This window comes from Lipotes vexillifer, unplaced genomic scaffold (genome assembly GCF_000442215.2).
Source record: "Lipotes vexillifer unplaced genomic scaffold, Lipotes_vexillifer_v1.1 scaffold240, whole genome shotgun sequence".
Classification (NCBI taxonomy): Eukaryota; Metazoa; Chordata; class Mammalia; order Artiodactyla; family Lipotidae; genus Lipotes; species Lipotes vexillifer.
In genome coordinates this window covers 9954691-9975206 of record NW_006797481.1, presented here as the reverse complement: position 1 = coordinate 9975206, position 20516 = coordinate 9954691, and the positions used below count along the sequence as shown (strand labels likewise).

The window sequence follows — 20516 nt, the reverse complement described above, 5'->3', positions numbered from 1 at the left end:
CCCGCGTCTCCTGCATCGGCAGGCGGACTCTCAAGCACTGCGCCACCAGGGAAGCCCAATAGGTCCTTTCTGTATGTTGCTAGGTTTAATTTACTAAAATTTAAAGATTTTTTGCATTTATATTCATCATGGATATTGATCTGTAATTTCTTTTTTTTCTTCTCTCTTTTTTTTTGTAATGGTTTCTATCAGGGCAATGCTGGCTTCATATTGTGGAATGAGTTGGAAAGTGTTCCTCTTTTATGTTCTGGAAGAGTTTGTGAAGAATTAGTTTTATGTCTTCAAATGTTTAGAAGAATTTATCAGTCTTGTAATCTGGGACTGGGGTTTTCTTGGTAGGAAGGTTTTAAATGACTAATTTAATTAATAGGAAGTTATTTAGGTTTTCTGTTTCTTCTCAGTTGAACTTTGATAGTTTGAATCTGTCAAAGCATTTGTCTATTTTATTTGATCTGTTGAATTTTTTGGCATAAAGTTCATAATGGTTCTTTATTCTTCTTCTAAAGTTTGTAATATATATATTACCACATCCCTCTTTCATTCATTCCTGATATTGGCTTTATTGGTCCTTTAAAAAAAACTGCTTTTGGTTTTATTATTTTTTTAATTATCTTCCTTTTTTTTTTTGTTTTCTGCTCTTAATTATCTAGTTCCTTATTTATGTTTAATATGTCCTTTGTCTTCTGTCTTAAGTTGTTAGATTGATTTTGTATCTTTCTTCTTTGCATTATGTAAGGGCATTGATAACTATAAACCTCCCTCCAAGTACTATTTTAGCAGCAGCACATACATTTTGATATGTTCTGTTTTCATTATTATTTAGTTCAAAGTATTTTCCAAATATCTCTTGTTATTCTCTAATCCATGGATTATTTAACAGTGCATTGTTCAATTTCCAAGTATTTCAGAGATGTTTTCTTTTTTTTTTTTCCCCCTTTTTTAACTTTTTGACCGCACCATGCGGCTTGTGGGATCCTAGTTCCCTGACCAGGGATCGAACTTGAACCCTCAGCAATGAAAGTGTGGAGTCCTAACCACTGGGACTGCCAGGGAATTCCCTATTTTTTGTTACTGATTTATAAAATACAGTCTGTCTTGGTAAATGTTCTATATGCAGTTGAAAAGAAGGTGCATTTTGCTGTTATTTTTGGAGCAAAGTCAAATTGGTTGATGATGTTATTAATTTCTTGTATACCCTTATCGATTTTGTCTACTTTTTTCTTCAATTAGTAAGAAATGAGTGTTGAAATACCCAACTATAGTAGTAGATTTGTCTTTCTCGCACTAGTGCTATTATTTTTGCTTCTTATATTTTGAAACTTTGTTATTAATTGTATATATACTTAGGATTTTTTTTTTCTGATGAGGCAATTTGTATCATTATGAAGCATCTGTCTTTATGGTAATATTTCTGGTAGTATCTCTTTTTCTAAATTCTGATTTTATTTAATATTGATATAGCCATATCTTTTTCCATCTTTTTACTTTTTGTGTCTTTATATGTATTTAAAATTATTTCTTGTAGGCATCATATGGTTAGGTCTCTTGTTTTATCGTGACAGTTTTTGCCTTAATTGGAGGGTTTAGACCATTTACATTTAATATAGTTATCAATATGATTGGTTTAAATCTGTCAGCTGACTGGCTATTTTCTATTTGTGCCATTTGTTACTTTTCCTTTTACCCTTCATTTCATGCATTCTTTTGGATTTTTTTTTATAGATTCCACTTATCTCAACTGCTGCATATTAGTTAAACATCTCTGATACCTTTTTTAAGTGTCTGCTCTAATATTTACAGTACATATCATAACTTAACACAGTCTACATTTATATAATATTATACCACTTTACATGTATCCTAAGAACCTTACAATAGAACTCTTCTGTTTCTCCTGTTTTTTTGTGCCATTATTGTCATACAATATATGACAATATACGTTATATATATTACGTTACTCATATAAATCCCATAATAATATAATGCCATTGTTTTTACTTTAAACTTTATCTTTTTTTTTTGCGGTACGCGGGCCTCTCACTGTTGTGGCCTCTCCCGTTGTGGAGCACAGGCTCCGGATGCACAGGTTCGGCGGCCATGGCTCATGGGCCCAGCTGCTCTGCGGCATGTGGGATCTTCCCGGACTGGGGCACGAACCCGCGTCCCCTGCACTGGCAGGCGGACTCTCAACCACTGCGCCACCAGGGAAGCCCTAAACTTTATCTTTTTTAAGCTTTCCATTTTGGACAAATTTTAGAGTTAAAGAAAAGTTGCAAAACAAATACTGAGGGTTCCTTGGTGGTTCTTCCCCAAAACAATTATTATTATATTCTAATGATGATTTTTAAAAATTTCCCTTGTTCTTTTTGCATTTATTAATTAAAATTCTTCTATAAGGAAGAGCTGTCCTTCACATTATTCATCGTATTGGTGTTTGTAGTTAGAGAATGTTCCTTCTCATTACTGCATAATATTTCATAGTGTGAATATACCATAATTTTATTTATTCATTCTATTGTTTTTGGTTGAACAATACCAAATGCTGGTGCAAACTCTCATTCATTACTGTGGGAATGCAAAGTGATACAGACACTTTGGAAGACAGTGGCAGTTTCTTAAAAAGCTAAACATAGTCTCACCATACAATCTATCAATCATGCTCCGATTTACTCAAATGAGTTGAAAACTTATGTCTATGCAAAAAACTGTACACAAAATGTTTTTGGCTGTTCTATTCATAATTGTTAAAAATTGGAAGTAACCAAGATGTCCTTCAATAAATGAGGGAAGAGTAAACTAGTACACCCATACAATGGAATATTTGTTCAGTGGTAAAAAAGAAATGATCAAGCTGCAAAAAGACATGGAGAAACCTTAAATGCATATTGCTAAATGAAAGAAGTCAATCTGGAAAAGCTACATATTGTATGATTCCAACTATACAACATTCTGGAAAAGGCAAAAGTAAAAGATCGGTGGTTGCCAAGGGCCCCAGGAGAGAGATGGATCAATGAGTAGTGAAGCACAGGGGATTTTTAGAGCAGTGAAACTTTTGTATGATACTGTGATGATGGATACATGATTATGCACTTATCAAAACCTGTAGAACTGGACAACACAAAGAGTGGGTGGTGATGTAAAATATGGACTTCTAGTTAATAATAATAATGTATAAATGTTGGTTCATCAACTGTAACAAATGCACCACCAAATGCAGGATGTTAATAATAGTGGAAACTGTGGGGAGGTGGAGTATGTGGGAACTCTGTACTTTATGTGCAGTTTTTCTGTAGACCTGAAACTGCTCTAAAAACAAACAAAAAAACCTACTCTTACTACCCTCACCACTACCTCCTTAGTCAAAGCTGAAGTCCTTACCTTAGCCCACATGACCCTGACTCCGGGCTACTTCATCTCCTGTCACTTCTTCCTTACTCATTATTCCAGCCACATTGGCTTTCTCTTGTGTTTTGAACTAGTCTCTTGCCTCAGAGTCTTTGTGTTTGCTGTTCACTCAGCTTCCCCCAGATATTTCCATTGTTTCTTTCTTCTCCCATTATTCAGGTGTATACTCAAATGCTACTCCATCGGGGTTACTTTCCCCTTCTACTTACTATCAATATCTCTAATCTCCCCTTCCCCCATCACACTCTTTTATCCTGCTTTATTTTCTTTTATAGTTTTTATACGTCCTCACCTTGGTTATATATTATTTATTTTTTCCATATTAAAATATAAGTTCCATGAAGGCAGGAATTTTTTGTTTGTTTGTGGTACGCGGGCCTCTCACTGTTGTGGCCTCTCCCTTGCTGAGCACAGGCTCCGGACGCGCAGGCTCAGCGGCCATGGCTCACAGGCCCAGCCGCTCTGTGGCATGTGGGATCTTCCCGGACCGGGGCACGAACCCATGTCCCCTGCATCGGCAGGCGGACTCTCAACCACTGCGCCACCAGGGAAGCCCAAAGGCAGTAATTTTATCTCTTTTTTCCCTATTGTATCTTCAGTTCCTAGAATAGTGCCTAGTACATGGTAGGTGCTTAAAAAGTATTTGTAGAATGGATCAATGAATGAAGTCCGTGTTCTCTCTGTAGGCAAATCTATGTAGGAAGTCAAACTTAAAAGATTGCTTACTAAATATGTGTCATAAGATGCATCGTATTAATGGCTCGTGTCATCAGTACAACATGATGCGTTCATTTTCACTAAAAGATATATCTGCTCCACAGACAGGAAACTTGTATTTAAGAGTCAAAAAATGCTCTTCCATTACAGTGTAGGAAAGACTGCTAGTATTTACCTCTTGAATCTCCCTTTTTTTTTTCTCTTTGGATTAAAAAATGTGTAAAAACAAGGAAAAGTCACAAAATACAAATATATAAAGTAGAAAATAAAAACCACTCTTAAACCCAGCCAGAGACAAGTCACTGTTAAGACCTTGATTATTGTCCTTTAGAACCATCTGAGATGAACTTATATTTTGTTAATAATATTTGGATCATATAGTAAAATAAATGTTTAAAGCACTAACTAACTGGTCAGAGTATAGAAATAGTAAATAGTGTGAAAGTAGTTTATGAACTCCTTAAACATTTAATATTCTGTCTTTTGTGATTTGTAACACAAGCCCTTATCCTGGCACAGTATTGTCTAGTGCAGAATTTATCATATATTCAGAATTTTCAAATGTTTTTGCTTATTTGAATATGAACAAGAAAAGCTTGGGCAGTTAGGAGTGTTGCTCTAAATAAGAGAGATCTTAAACTCCTTTTTTTCTCCTCACACTAAAAATGTTTTGTTAATTGCATTTAATAGGACATTTTGGATTAGTTCCAAAAATATTTTAGATTTTCCTGGAAACTATCTTTTATTAATTATAAACTTCCCTGAAGTGTTTTAGATCTTTTTCATTGGACTGAATAAAATTCAAAGTTCCTAAGAGAAAATGTTTTGCATGAGTCCTTTAAAATGTATACGTGGATTTTGGGGAAAATCTAAAGTTTCAAATTTAACTCAATAATATATATAATTTACTTGTGAGTTTATTGTATTTCATGGACTAAAATATAATTTAAAAATCATGTTACTTTTGTGTGCTGATGCTGTTAAAAAATTAAATCACATTTCCTGAGTTTTAAGCATTTTCAAAACTTTTCCTCATTACTAGATTGTGAAAAAAAGTATTAGTGTTATTAGATGACACTCTTCTTAATGTATCAGTGTTAACATGATTTCCTGACTTTGCAGAGTGTTGTATTGCTGGAGGATAATTTTCTGGAGAGAATATATACTCAAAATAATTCAGTTATTATATGGTGACTTATATAAATCAAAAAAGGATTTAGGATTTAACTTAATTTGAGTCTAGATAATTATATTCTCTGATTTTTAAAAACACTTATTTTTTAGTTTAATATTAGATAGTCATATATAAGTTCCTGTCCTAAGATATTGGTAATTCATCTGCTTCTGTGTTCAGAGGTGTCAAACTGGCATCCTGAACACTGAAAAAAGCCCACAGATATGTTCGATAACACAGTGTTTTGTTCTGTTTCAACCTAAAAATTAGTTGTTAGTATTTGAACATTAGAAGATTTTATATGAAAATATAAATTTCCAGCTTCTTTGACAAGCATGAGAATTGGACAATATTGAGCTTTCTCCTCCCAACATTGCAGTGATTCTGAACCAGGGGCAATTTTGGCGGTGTTACAAAAAAGTACATTTGTCAATGTCTAGAGATAGTTTTGATTGTCATGACTTGGTGGGGAGGTGCTATTGGCATCTTATGGGTAAAGACCAGGGATGCTGCTTATGCACAGGACAACCTCCTACAGCAAAGAATTATCTGGTCCAAAATATTTCAGTATTGAGGTTGAGAAGTCCTGTAGTGTAGCAGTAATTGACCTGAGTTGAATCATATCTGTTCCGAATAGGCTAAAGTTAGCCACAGTCTCCTCCCAACTTGCTTTATTTACTTGCTGGGACTCTATACACTTTTGAATTTGTGCATATTCCTTTAAAGTAGTGGGATTTACTTTTATGGAAACTGAAACAACTTCAAGTATTATTAGAAAAGTTGCGGCAAATACAAAAAACCTTTATTACTTCTGGCCTGAAGAGTATTAGAATCCAAGTTTTATTTTCCCCAGTTATCATCATTTATTCTTTCAGTTGAACATGGTTCTGTGTACTAAGCACTATACTAGATATGGAGGAGATGAGCAGCTGCTTACACTTTAAGGATTATTATGTCTTGGAGATATGTTCTGTTTATCATTATGTAACACTTTCTATATCTCTGATAATTTTCCTTGCTTTGAAGTTGACTTTGTCTGAAATCTATGTAGCCACTTCAGCTTTCTTTTGATTAACATTAGCATTGTATTTCTTTCTCCATCCCTTTATTTTTAATCCACCTGTGTCTGTAAAGTAGGTTTTTCGAAGACAGTACTATTTAGTTGGGTCTCGTTTTTTAATCCATTTTGATAGTCTCTGTAGTGTTTATTGATTTAGTTGGATTTTTTAAAATTAATTTTTATTGGAGTATAGTTGCTTTATAATATCAACTGTATTTGGAACTGTTTGCTATTAGTTGAACTTGTTCTTTTTTTTTTTTTGTCTTTCACCATTTTTCTGCATTATCTGGGTTTAATTGAGCATTTTGTATTATTTCATTTTCTCTCTCCTTAACATATCATTTATACTTGTTTTAATTTTTTTGTTTGTTTGTATGTATGTATGTATGTGTGTGATTGCCCTGGAGTTTGCAGTATGGATTTACAGCTAACATAAGCCCACCTTCAAATAACACTGTACCATTCGGGGGTAGTGTGGGTACCTCATAACAGAATATTCCCAATTCCTCCCTCCTGTCCCTTGTAACACTGCTGTCATTCATTTCATTTATCCTTAATCTATAATCACCTGCTATATTGTTGCTGTTAATACTTTGAACAAACTGTTATCTGTTAGATCAATTAAGAATAAGAAAATAAAAGATTTTATTTTGTCTTTATTTATTACTTCTCTAAAGTTCTTCCTTTCTTTATGTAGATCTGAGTTTCTGACCTGTATCATTTTTCTTCTTTCTGAACAACTTATTTTAATATTTCTTGCAAGACAGGTCTGCTGGCAACAAATTCCCTCAATATCTGTTTGTCTGAGAAAGTCTTTATTTCTCCTTTACTTTGAAGGATAATTTCATTGGATATAGACTTTTAGGTTGGTGATTTTTTTTTTTTTTCTCTCAACACTTTAAATATTTCATTCCGTTCTCTTCTTGCTTGCATGGTTACTGAAGAGAAGTCCAGTGTGTTCTTACCCTTATTCCTATATAGGTAAGGTGTTTTTTTTCCCCCCCTCTATCTTCTTTCAGAAATTTCTCTTTGTCTTTGATTATCTGTATATGATTTTGAATATGATATGCCTAAGTGAAAGTAGGAGGGGACTTTTATCTTCACCCTGAGAACCTGGGGTGGGCCTCCTGGAGGTAAAGCACAAGGATTCCAATTTCTCCACATCCTTGCCAACATTTGTTTTGTTTGTTTGTTTGTTTGTTTGTTTGTTTTGATTATAGCCATCTTCATGGGTATGACGTGGTATCTCATCCTATTGATTTGCATTTTTTAATGATTAGTGATGTTGAACATCTTTTCATGTGTTTATTGGCCATTTGCGTATCTTTGGAGAAATGTCTGTTCCAATTCTTTGTCCACTTTTAAATTGGGTGGTTTGTTGTTGAATTATGGGAGTTCTTTATACATTCTGGATATTAATCCCTTAGCAGATATGTGATTTGTAAATATTTCCTCCTATTCTGTGGGTTGTCTTTTCATTCTCTTGAGAGTGTCCTTTGATACACGTAAGTTTAAAATTTTGATGAAATCCAATTTACTTTCTCTTTTGTTGCTTATGTTTGTAATATGTGGCTTAATAATATTCCCTACACCCATTTTTCAGTTTTATGCACTTCATTTGCTTATCTTACTTTTTCAGTATTTCCAATCTCTGCCAAAAAAAAAAAAAGGAAAATCATGAGAGCCAATATAACTTTTATAAGTAAGTTTTTGAAGACAGAAAAACACTAAGAATAATCTGAATTGCCAAATACAGTCCTTTCAACCAGAATGAGGAGAAAAATACCTTATTTTCTATCCTTTTGGAGTACTATTAAATTGAGAAGCAGTTTTGATTTATAAATCTCAATTTACATATTTATATAATATCAGAACATATGCTTATTTGAAAGCATACATATTTTGAGGTAAAGGTGACCCTCAAACTCAAGATGTATCTGATTTATTGTGTTGAATTTGGTTTAAAAAATTAGTAAGCTCTTTTTGAAGTATGGAATATACAAATGTACATGTGGTTAAATTGGTTACTTAAGTTAAAAAAATATATAGTATTGGTTGGTAATGATTTACAACCAACATTTTAACATTATCAGTTGTCATTTGCCTTTTTTCTTTAGGTATAATTGACATATAACCTTATATTAGCTTCATAATTCAATATTTGTGAAATGTCATTTTCAAATAACAGCTTCAGATTTTGTGTTTGACTTTTACTTTTTCAGAAAAAGTATAGTTATGGTATAGAAAATGATTTTTCTTTCATTATTTAATATATTCTTTAAAAATTCTTATTAAATTTTTATGTTGGTCAATTTACAGGTGAATTATGTAACCTCATTACGCTGGATGTAGCTCACAATCAACTTGAACACCTTCCAAAGGAGATTGGAAACTGCACACAGATAACCAACCTTGACTTGCAGCACAATGAATTGCTAGACCTCCCAGATACTATAGGTATGAGAGGAGAAAGAAGATACTGTTCATCATTTATAGCTACTTGGACATTAAAATCCATTTTGATAATAAAAAATTAAAATTCAATGTTGTCAAAGTGGTAAAACTTCTAAAAGACAGTATTTTAAAATCATTTTTTAATTTCCACTTCCAGGCAAAGAAAATAACTAAATTTTAGGAAATGATCTCAATTAAATTGTAAAGAAGATAGAATATTGAGTAATATGTATATGTTCTATAAATCTGCTTAAATTGCAGAATGGGTGCATTTTCTGTTTTTGCTTATTTCAGAATGTTGCATGCTCTCGTATAGGGTGCGGTCCCTTCTTTGCTAAAATAGACCACACTGAAAAATAAAATCATTGCTGTGTAGTTTTTAAAACATGGCCAATATATTTTAAAGTTTGTTCGTCTTAATACTGAGGGACTAAAAGATGTCTCAGAGTGAAAAATGTGTTTTGAAAGTGCATAGCCAAAGAACAGAAAGTTGGATTGCACTTACTCTGATGTGTTCCATATTTATATATTCTTGTTTCTTCTTCTAAATGACCCCAAATTTATACAAACAGTAGAGGGAATTTTTACATTAAAAAAAATTACTCTGTACTAAGTTTATATAATTTTGGTAATGAATATTTACAAGGTTCTCCTACTAAATCATTTGAGGCCTATGATAATGTTATCTTTCAACAGAAGGATTTTTGTTTGCTTCTCTCAGGTACCTAGGGTGACCGCTTTATTCCATCTGTGTTCTAAGGTTTGTGATTTTTCTGGTCCCCCCAAGTGATTCAGAGGCAAGCTGCAGACTAATTGGAGGGTTGTTTTAATTCTGGTTTACCCCTTGTACTAGAGTGCAGCCCTGTAGGGTCCCAGTTGATATTGATTACTAGACTCCCCACCCTTGGCAGGCTCTAGATTTTGACTTTTGGTGGAAACATGCCTTAGCCTTTCAGCTGCATCTTCTAGCTAGGAAAGCGCTCCCAGGACAAAATCTTCTCCAGTGTTTTGCTTGTTTCTGGGTTCCCAGCTGGTTTCCAGCCTGGTTACTAGTCATTATCTTGTTAGCTTTCTGATTTTTGTTTTAGAAGTGTTTTTAGTTTTCTTCAATGGGAGGGTTGCTTGAATTATCTAGTCTACCACTACTTGAAACAGAAGCAATTGTTATGGAATTTTTTAATAAGTTACAAGAGACTGTCTTTGGTTAGATGACACCTGTTCACAGAAGAGTAATCTGAGACTTCTTCAGGATATAATAGCTAGCCATTAGAACCTATATCTTTCTGATTCTTGTCCCCTAGAGTCTAGAACAGACAGAAAAATACCAAATAAATACAAAATAAATGAAAAAAAAAGTCATGGGAGACAGGACTAGAAGTTCTAGAAAGAGAATAGAGTAAGACAATGAAGAAGGTATAAAATATAATTTAATATTTCCCTGAACTTGACAAAAACCCAGATAATAAGATTGAAGTTGCTTACCAAGAAGAAATAATGAAAAAACATACATTCTGGTAGAAGTTTAAAAAATTAGATTTACTTAATTATTTTTAACAAACAATATATTCATACATAATGTTATAAAACCTGTCTTTGTCTAGTTCAGTTTCAGGATAATCCTGGCCATATATAATAAGTTGGGAAGTACTCCCTTCTCTTCAATTTTTGCAACAGTTTGTATAAAATTGACATATTTCTTCCTTTAATATTTGATAAAATTAATTGGTAAAGCCACCTGGGTCAGGATTTTTCTTTGTTGGAATGTTTTTGAAAACAATTTCAATTTCTTTGATAGACATGGGGCTGTTTAGGTTATCACTTTCTTCTTGAGAAAACTTGGTCATTTGTGTCTTTCAAAGAATGTGTCCATTTCGTTTAAGTTGTCACATTTAATGGGCATAAAATTGTTCATAATATTCCCTTATTATTTCAATATCTTTAGAATCTGTGGTAATTCCATTTCTCTCATTCCTGATATTGGTAATTTATATCTTCTCTCTCTTTTTTTTTCCCCCCTAATCAGTCTGGTTAAAAGTTTATCAGTTTTATCAGTTTTATTGATTGTCTCAAAGTATTGATTTTTCTCTATTCTTTCCTTGGTTTTTGTTTCATTGATTTCCACTTTGACCTTTCTTCTTCCCTTTCATCTGCTTACTTTGAGTTTTATTTGTTCTTTTTCTCGTTTCTTATGGCGGAAGATTGAGATTATTGATTTGAGACCTTTCTTCTCATACAGGCATTTAGTGCTATAAATTTTGCTTTACATACTGCTTTAACAACATCCCACAAATTCTGACATCTTGTGTTTTCTTTTTTGTTTTGTTCAAAATACTTTCTAATTTACCCTTTTGTTTTCTGTGATCTGTGTGTTATTTAAAAGTATGTTATTTAGTTCCCAACATCTGACAGTTTTCCAAGGGTTTTTCTGTTATTGATTTCTAAGTTAATTCCATTGTGGTCAAGAACATACTTTGTGTGACTTCAATCATTTAAATGTATTGAGACTTATTTTATGGCTCAGTGTATATGGTCTATCTTGATAAGTGTTCCATGTGCAATTGAATGTGTATTCTATTTTTGTTGAGTAGAGTAATGTAGATGAGGCAATCAGTGAATTTATTCTACTACTTGCCCTTTTTGGTCTATTTTCCTCCCAATTTTTATTAGCTTTATTGTTAGGACATGCAACGTTTATGTTATGTCTTGTTATGCCAGTCTGTATTTTTATTTTAATCATAATGTTCAGCAACAATGCTGTTGCCATAATTGCCCAAGTCATTTCTTGGTCGGCTGAAGTCAATCTTGTAGTAGTTTTCTCAGAAATGGTTCATGAACAGTAGTTCCCTAGTTCTTGTATGTTTGTAACCTTTATACTTAAAGAACAGTTTGATGGATATAAAAATCACTGGGTTCAACTACTTTTCCTTGAGCATTTTAGGAGAACTAGGAGGTAGCTCTGTTGTCTTCTGGAATTGAATATAAAGTATGAGGCCAGTCTAATTTTTTTTTCCATTATAAGTGACTTAATCTTTGTGCCTGGCCACCCAAAGTGTTCTTTATTTCTAAAGTTTAAGAACTGTATTATATCCCAGGACCCATTTCCCTGGGATACTCTGAGCCAGTTCAACATATAGGTTTAATCTTTATTTCAGTATAGTTTTCTTAAATTGCATATTGACATATTTACTTTGTGTTGTATGTTCTTACATTGAAATATGTCTAAATTTGCTTATTTTGAACAACCAACTAATTTTAATAGTCAAGGAGGAAAGAAAGAATAATGCATTTTAACATGATCACTTTTCGGTGGAATGAAACATGAAAGCACTTTAGAAAAGAAACTTCTTTTATAAAATTAAAGGCTTGCTCAGTCTTAGAAAAGTAAAGGTTGTTTACTCTAGCAAATCAGACAGGGGAACTGAAATAAAAGATGCTTGAAATGTTATAAAGTTATGTCCTTATCACTCTCATTGAGGGATAATTATTGTATATTTCTTAGGATATTATAGATGCATATACTTTATTGTTCCTTGAGCATATCAGCCAAGTTCTAGCCTCAGGGTCTTTGTACTTCTCAGTTTCTCTGCTTAGGACTCTTTTCTCCTAAGTATACACATAATTTCCTCTACTCTTTCAACTGATCATATGGATATATAGAGTTCTATAAAGGGCATGGTCATCAATCAGCCCTGTTCTTACTCTCAAATAATCTAACAATATTTTGTTATTTAATATTTTATGCATGTGTCTGTTTTCCTGTCTTGTTAAATAACAATCAAAGAGGGATGCAATTAAAGAACTAAAATGAATAGTCTTGGCAAACAGAGATAGCATAGGCAGTGGAGGATGGTAAAATCATCCAGTTAGTAAGACTAGCGTCCTGTGGATTCACTTCCTCTGACAAAGGGTAACTTCTCCATGTATCCTTCTTTCTCCTGGCTTTCTTAATTTTACATTTCTTTTCTCTCTTCTATCAGAAGTAATTCTTCTGTATTTCAAGTGTGTTTATTAATATGAAAACATTTGACTTCACTATTAATCTCTACTAGTTGACATGTTACCTCAGAATAACACAGGTGCCTCACTTCTAGCACATTCCACATGGTCAGATTACAAATATGTATTGTAAATCAATGAGAACTGAAACATTAACAGTAATAAAAATTTAAATATCTCATTTATTTTTGTATGCTTTGATAGTTGTCAGCAAACTAATACAGCTGTTATTCCAAGTAATAGCAAAGTGAATAAGTATTGTTTATTGAAAGTTTTTATAATATTGTAGTCATTTATCATATACCATGTTTATTAAAATAATTCTTTTGCCTTTCTCCATCCCTCTCATCCCCCATATTTTGATTGTATAGCGGAAGGTTGAGATTTGGTGAGAAATCAGAACATTTGGGTCTTGGTCTGTTAGAAATCTCAGCAGTCATAATTGACCTTTGAGATTCTCCCTCTCATCTACTGGAGAAGAGCAATTCACCCCAAACTGTCAGTGGCAAACTTTTAGAATATAGTTCTCCTGATACTTTTCTTCTCTTTTCTGGTCTGCTTCTTGAAAAGTACAACTTAAAATGAAAAACAACAACAAAAAATAACACCTATCCTGGGGAGTTGATGCTAGTCCCACAGAAGTTGCCCTGCTCTTTTCCCTGGTCTAAAGAAACTAGCCCTAAACTCACAATTGAAAAATCAAATCTTCTATCGCCTTAAAATCACTTTTCCAAAAATCACTTTAATTCTTTGCCTTTTCTTTTTCTTGTAAGTAGACCCAGATATTTTAAACCCTCTCCTTATTTAACAAGAATACTCCGAGAGTAGTTACCACTCTTTGGCAGCACGCACTGCCATTTACTTCCAGGCTGAGCAGTGCCAGGATCACTGACAACTCAGGATGTGAAGAAGAGGCAGAAGGAAATGGGGAGAGGGGGCAGCTGGTTGCCGTTAAGTGAAAGAGCGCTTAAAAACATATTTAGAGTTTCTCTGATTTAACCATTAATCTGCCCTGTTGAAGAGTATAAAGTATGTTCTCTTCATGTAAATATTTTCTAATTCAAGAATCAGCTATAAACTAAAGAAAATGTTAAGATTCATTATAGAAGTCTTTTTGTTTCAAGCTATGAACCTGATATCTTGAAGCCTTCTGAGGTCTCAGGTGGTTTTATGAAATCAGGGAGAGGAGGGTCTGAAGTAGGAAAAAATATTTTATTTTCTATTTCTTTTCAGAATGAGAGAAATAAGCAACAAGTCCTTGCCTTCAAGGCTGGAGCACAGAACAATTCACAGAGGTCTTTTTGTTGCAGTGGTCTCTGAAGAAATGTTACAGTAATTATGGTTATATCAACAAGCAGAGTTTTAGTGATTCAATTTTAGGTAATTACAGTGCTGCTTACATATAACAACTTTACTTGTTTTTTTTTTTCTTTAAATGGTGGCATTCTTTTGAGTTTTTGACTTTTAAGAATTTTTGTATAACTTTTCAGTTTCTCAGTTTGTTTCTGGAAAAAATTGTACCTTTGACATTATTTCATCGTTATGACTTGTGTGCCTTTTCTACTGATTTTTTGCTACTTTATTAAAATAAGATAAAGACTATTTGAGGTAGAGTCTTACTCAAAAGACTAAATTAACCTAAAAATGCTGATTATATTTGCTGAAATTGAAAGCATCTAATTTTAACTCATAGCCATTTGATGTTTCCATATTTTAAAAATCTGACAGCATGAGAAAGCAAGCTGTCAGAGCAGAACACAGAGCAACTTACAGTCAAAGTTAAGCACAGCTGAATGCCAGTGATTGGCAGTGATCAGCCTACATTTATACACAGAAGCTCGGCAACGTTGATTTTATTTCTTAGTCACAATGGCTCAATATTAAAGCAAGCTATGGCTTGATTTCTAGGTTGCAGTTTAGTTTGTGGTTAAAACCACTTATTGAAAGAGGTTAGAGTTGAAACCACTGCAGGGGGTGAATCACAGTAAATGCCAGACTTCTGATGTCAAGTTTTATTCTGGCATAAGAAAGTGTTGATATTTTATCCTTACTTTTTTTCACCTCTTTTGTTTTGCTGAGAGTAAGGGACTTTGACAAAATGTGGATGACCCTTTGAACATGCCATGCTCTCAAGAAAGTGACAAGTGCTTTGCAAATGTTAGTTTCTTCATCAGAATAGCATATTCTCATAGGTTACAATTTTTAAAGTTCATGCTCTTCTACCCCACCCTCCCCCCCCCAAAAAAAAGGAGAAAAGAAAAAAAATGTTTAGGAAAGTAGGAGGTATCATTTTTGTTTAAATAACCATTAGTTTTGGTACTAGGTAATTTCATGTGGCATTTTCACTACTTCGTTTTCATTTTATAATTTTTATTTATTTTTTAATTAAAATTTTTTTTTATTTTTTAGTTTTTTTGGCTGTGCCGCACGGCATGAGGGATCTTAGTTCCCTGACCAGGGATCAAACCTGTGCCCCCTGCAGTGGAAGCACCAAGTCCTAACCACTGGACCACCAGGGAATTCCCCATTTTGTAATTTTTAACTTCTAGAAACCTATTCTGACTTTAAAACTGAGAAGCTTATTTTGCTTTTGGAAGAGAAATCTCAGGAATGTGGTTCTATTTACTGGGTTTCTGAGTTGATAAGCATTTAGAATTTGGTTACCATACTAATCTTTGTTACCAGAGAAAGTTTTTGGGTTTCATTGAGAATAAAAATTGGTTAAAATATTGTATTCACCTACTATTCTACTGTAAAAATTATTGAGGCATGTCAGTTGGTGGAGCAAAATTATGGGGACTTTCTGCTATTAATAAGCCCTTTCCTCTTCTGGCAGATTTCATAGACCCTTTGGTAAATGCTTCTGCCATTTTATTACAATGGAACAACTTTCTTTCACAGGGAAAGCAGTGGTATGAAGGACAGAAAGGGATGAGCTTCTTTACTTCCAGTTCTTTTTTAAGATTGAGCCTCTTTTATCTTCAACTTTGTATAGCAAGTTAAAATTTTATCAGAAGATTTTGACATTCTTTGTAGTCAGACATTATCACTGCTTGCAAGAAAATTTCCACCTTTACCAGCCTTGTAGCTATAGTGGCCGTGGCCACGGGATAGACAAGGGATAAAATATTGATACCTTCCCTCCCTCCCCATTTTGAAAGGATATGAGTAAATGGCCGCTGTCCTTCAATTTTGGTGGGAATGAAATCGATATAGCCTAGTGGCACTGTCTTCAAGATTTAAAATATCTATATCGGGGCTCCCCTGGTGGCGCAGTGGTTGAGAGTCCGCCTGCCGATGCAGGGGACGCGGGTTCGTGCCCAGGTCCGGGAGGATCCCACATGCCGTGGAGCGGCTGGGCCCGTGAGCCATGACCACCGAGCCTGCACGTCTGGAGCCTGTGCTCCGCAACAGGAGAGGCCACAACAGTGAGAGGACCGCGTACCGCAAAAAAAAAAATCTATATCTTTTGATACATCAGAAATATTTTCACATGTATGCACAGATATGTATTAGAATGTTCATTATAGAATTCCTTTTTTAAAAATTAGAAACAAATGCTCTTAGTTGGGGAATGTTTAGATAATGGTGCACATCGTAGAATACAATGGTTAAATAAAATGAAGTATATCTGAATTTACTCACCAGAAAATATTTCTGTGACCTGTTATATAGGGGGAAAAGTACATAAAATGATCCCATTTATGTAAAAATAAACACGGAAACATTAAAAAAAATCCTGTATTTGTATATGTGTAAGTAAATGCTTACAGAAAGATCTCAATAGGTACATATTAGACTACAAACCATGGTTCTCTGGGGAAGAGAGTAAGTTGCATTTATATATTTTGTAATTAAAAAATTGTTTGGTGGGATGGGAGGAGTGCAAAGAGTTGGAAATGATTAGTTCGTTCTCTGATATCTAAAAATGGGCTGTGTAGATATTGGGTGTCTCAGAAAAAATTATTGCACATATTTGTAGAAGAACTAATTTGTACTCAGGCCAGACAAATCTGATATGTATTTTAAAACCATGTCCAGTTAACATCTGTGTTTCATAGACAGGCTATTTTATAAGATGAGAATGGGTCAAAGAAAAAATCTTTTTATGAACCTTTCATATAATTTTAAGTTTTTGCATCTTGTTCCTAATGGAAAGGAGGACAAATAGTGAAATATTTTACCTTCTATAATTATTAAGAAAGTATGAATGAATGCCTGCTGTGTGCTTAGCACTGAATTCTGTGTGGAGATAGAAGTACATAGCAACCTCCCTTACTTAAAGGATTTTCAGTCTTTTGGGGGCGGTAACTAATCCATGAAACAACTAACAACATAAGACCAAATATAAGTAAATGCCAACGTATGATGAAAACAATGTGTGGCCATGAGTCCAGTTTATAGGGAGATCAATAAGGTCTTCATAGAATGGCCAGAGAAAGCTTCGTGAACAAGTATGCTGGACTCAGTATGGAATAGAAATGCATTCCATGAGCACAACAAGGACAGTCCAACAGCGTGGAGGCAAGAATGAACATATCATGCTTCTGTGTCATGAGGAAACAAGCTCACTGGAGCAGAGTCGATGAAATTCACGAAAAATGATTACTTGATAGGAGCCAACTGAGTTTGATTCTAGCTCTGCCGTTAATTCACTTTGCATATCTTATGCTAAAGTCCGTGCTGAGTACTCTCAGATGGCTCTTACTGCTGCTTCTTTGGTATCTTTCTTATCTCTTGTCTTTTTTATCAGAATGGCTATCTAAAACTTCAAACTACCGTGCTCTGTTTTTCCATAGCTTAGCTCATATCCTCACTGTATGGAGAAAACGAGCCTCACAATGTAAAATGTCCAAACATCTTGGTCTACACTAGTATAAAACTTCTCCAAAATGTAAAATATTCATTGAATAAAAGGCTGGTATAAAGATATCACAGTTTTTAAAAGTAAAATTATAGAAAATTAGGGAAATTATAGACAAGTTGACAGAAAAAAATTTAATCTTCCATAATTCTATCATGCAGGGATAACTGTTAGGTTTTTTTTGTTGTTGGTTTGTTTTTTTTTTTGCGGTACATGGGCCTCTCACTGCTGTGGCCTCTCCCGTTGCGGAGCACAGGCTCTGGACACGCAGGCTCAGCGGCCATGGCTCACGGGCCTAGCTGCTCTGCGGCATGTGGAATCTTCCCGGACCGGGGCACGAGCCCATGTCCCCTGCATCGGCAGGCGGACTCTCAACTGCTGCGCCACCAGGGAAGCCCTAACTGTTAGTTTTGATGTGTTTTTCCCCACTCTTTTTGCATGCATGTGTTTTTTACAATGTTGAGGTAATACAAAACACATGATTTTGTTATCTGGCTTTTTTCATTTAATATCATAACTTAGTCTTTCACATCTTAAAGATTTTTGTAACATAATTTTAATAGGTACAGACTAACAGAATATAGAAATATCATAGAATAAAATCATGTTTTGAAGATCTGTTAGGTATCAGTCATTGTGCTAAGTATCTTACACACATTGTATTTAATCCTTAGAGTGACCCTGTTGGATAGGTGGCATTATCCCCACTTTGTGAGTGAGGAGATAGACTGTGTTAAATAACTTGCCCAGGGTCACATAGATAATATAATATCCTTTGTTTTTTCTATTACACTGTGGTGCCTTCAATTTAAATAATTATTCATCTATTCTTGAACATATAGGTTGTCCCCATTTTTTGCTATTAGAAATATGACTCTAATTAACATACTTCATCATAAAGCAGATTATTTTTTGCCATCCCAACTTCTAAGTAACATTTGTATCAAATTCAATGTCACAGTGCAGTGACAACAATAGTAAATATTATTCTTGCCCTTATTTCTGATCTCTAAATTCTCGGGAGCTTTGAAAAGTGACCCAGCCCTCTGCTTGTTTGTTTTTTCTCCCCTTCCAAAATTGACACATCTCACTGGAGTGTCATCAGAAAGATACTAGTGAAGCATCCTTAGTTAATCTAGAAAACAATTTAAAGGCAAATCTAACTTGTCTTTGCTAAGTGGTAGTTTTTATTGTTGCTTTTTAATTCAGTTTTCTGCCTGTTGGAATCTTAATTAATCATAAATAGCAAACTCTCGGCCCAGTTTCCAGGCACTGTTATAAGAAAGTAATATAAATGAGCATAGCATACCTCTGTAATAGTTCTAATTGCAGGAACTGAAATGGTTGCTAAGGTTTTTTTCACATTATAGTTGGCTAGACTTATGGTATAGAATTATCATAGTATTTTTAAAAAATATTTATTTATTTATTTGGCTGCACCGGGTCTTCGTTGGGGCATGTGGGACCTTTAGTTGCGGCATGTGGGATCTTTAGTTGTGGCATGCAGGATCTAGTTCCCTGACCAGGGATTGAACATGGACCCCCTGCACTGGGATCACAGAGTCTTAACCACTGGACCACCAGGGAAGTCCCCAGAGTATTTTTTTTGTTTGCGGTACGTGGGCCTCTCACTGTTGTGGCCTCTCCCGTTGCGGGGCACAGGCTCCGGACGCGTAGGCTCAGCGGCCATGGCTCACGGGCCCAGCTGCTCCACTGCATGTGGGATCTTCCCGGACCGGGGCACGAACCCACGTCCCCTGCATCGGCAGGCAGACTCTCAACCACTGTGCCACCAGGGAAGCCCTCCCCAGAGTTTGTTTTTTTTTTTGCGGTACGCGGGCTTCTCACTGCTGTGGCCTCTCCCGTTGTGGAGCACAGGCTCCGGACACGCTGGCCCAGCGGCCATGGCTCACGGGCCCAGCCGCTCCGTGGCATGTGGGATCTTCCCGGACTGGGGCACGAACCCGTGTCCCCTGCATTGGCAGGCGGACTCCCAACCACTGCGCCACCAGGGAAGCCCCCAGAGTATTTTTGATAGCAATACTAACTCTTGAAAATGTAAAGGGTAAAAATTAGCTCCATTTAGTCATTTCTTAGAACCTTGATCACTGTTTTCTTCAGCAAAAGAGAAGGATGCAAATGAGTATAACAGGATAAGGAATATGAGGCATGGTGACTGCCCTCCTAGGTTTTAAGGCTTAACTTATTCTATAGGCTAATATATATTCTCTGTAAATATTGGAGTAATGTTAGACATATCTAAGAAAGAAAATTATTCGTACAACTTTTTGAAAAATGGTCAAAGCAAAAAGAAAGAAATGGACAAACATCAGAAAGTTGCTGAAAGTTGAAAGGCATCAAAATATTTATCTCCAAAAGGTTAAGTGTGACACAGGCATCCACTTCTATACAGGCATGCCTTGGAGACATTACAGATTCCATCCCAGACCAGCACAACAAAGCAAATATCACAATAAAGCATCACACAAATTTTTTGTTTCCCAGTGCATATAAAAGTTATGTTCATACAGTACTGTAGTCTATTAAGTGTGCAATAGCATTATGTCTAAAAAATGTACAAATCTTAATTAAAAATAGTTTATTGATAAAAAGTACTAACCATAATCTGAGGCTTAAGGGTCTTGCCTTGGTCCTCATGGCTGCTGACTGATCAGGGTGGTGGCTGCTGAAACTTAGGTGGATGTGGCAGTTTCTTAAACCACATAAAGTTTGCTGCATTGACTGACTTTTCCTTTCATGCAGCATGTAATGGTGTGTAATACCATTTTACCCACAATAGAGCTTCTTTCAAAATTGGAGTCAGTTCTCTCAAACCCCTGCCGCTG

General features: G+C 34.9%; 1 protein-coding gene across 2 annotated transcripts in view; it reads left to right on the top strand.

Annotated features, from left to right (window-relative positions):
• SHOC2 (SHOC2 leucine rich repeat scaffold protein) overlaps positions 1-20516 on the top strand; it is a 46515-nt gene that overhangs the window by 7389 nt on the left and 18610 nt on the right. Inside the window, exon 2 of one of the 2 annotated variants that reach the window (XM_007469631.1) lies at positions 8676-8813. The exons of the other annotated variant lie outside the window; for it this stretch is intronic. Within the exon in view, the coding sequence (XP_007469693.1) occupies positions 8676-8813 (138 nt within the window). The remainder of the gene's footprint in view (positions 1-8675; positions 8814-20516) is intronic. 2 annotated transcript variants of the gene reach the window in all.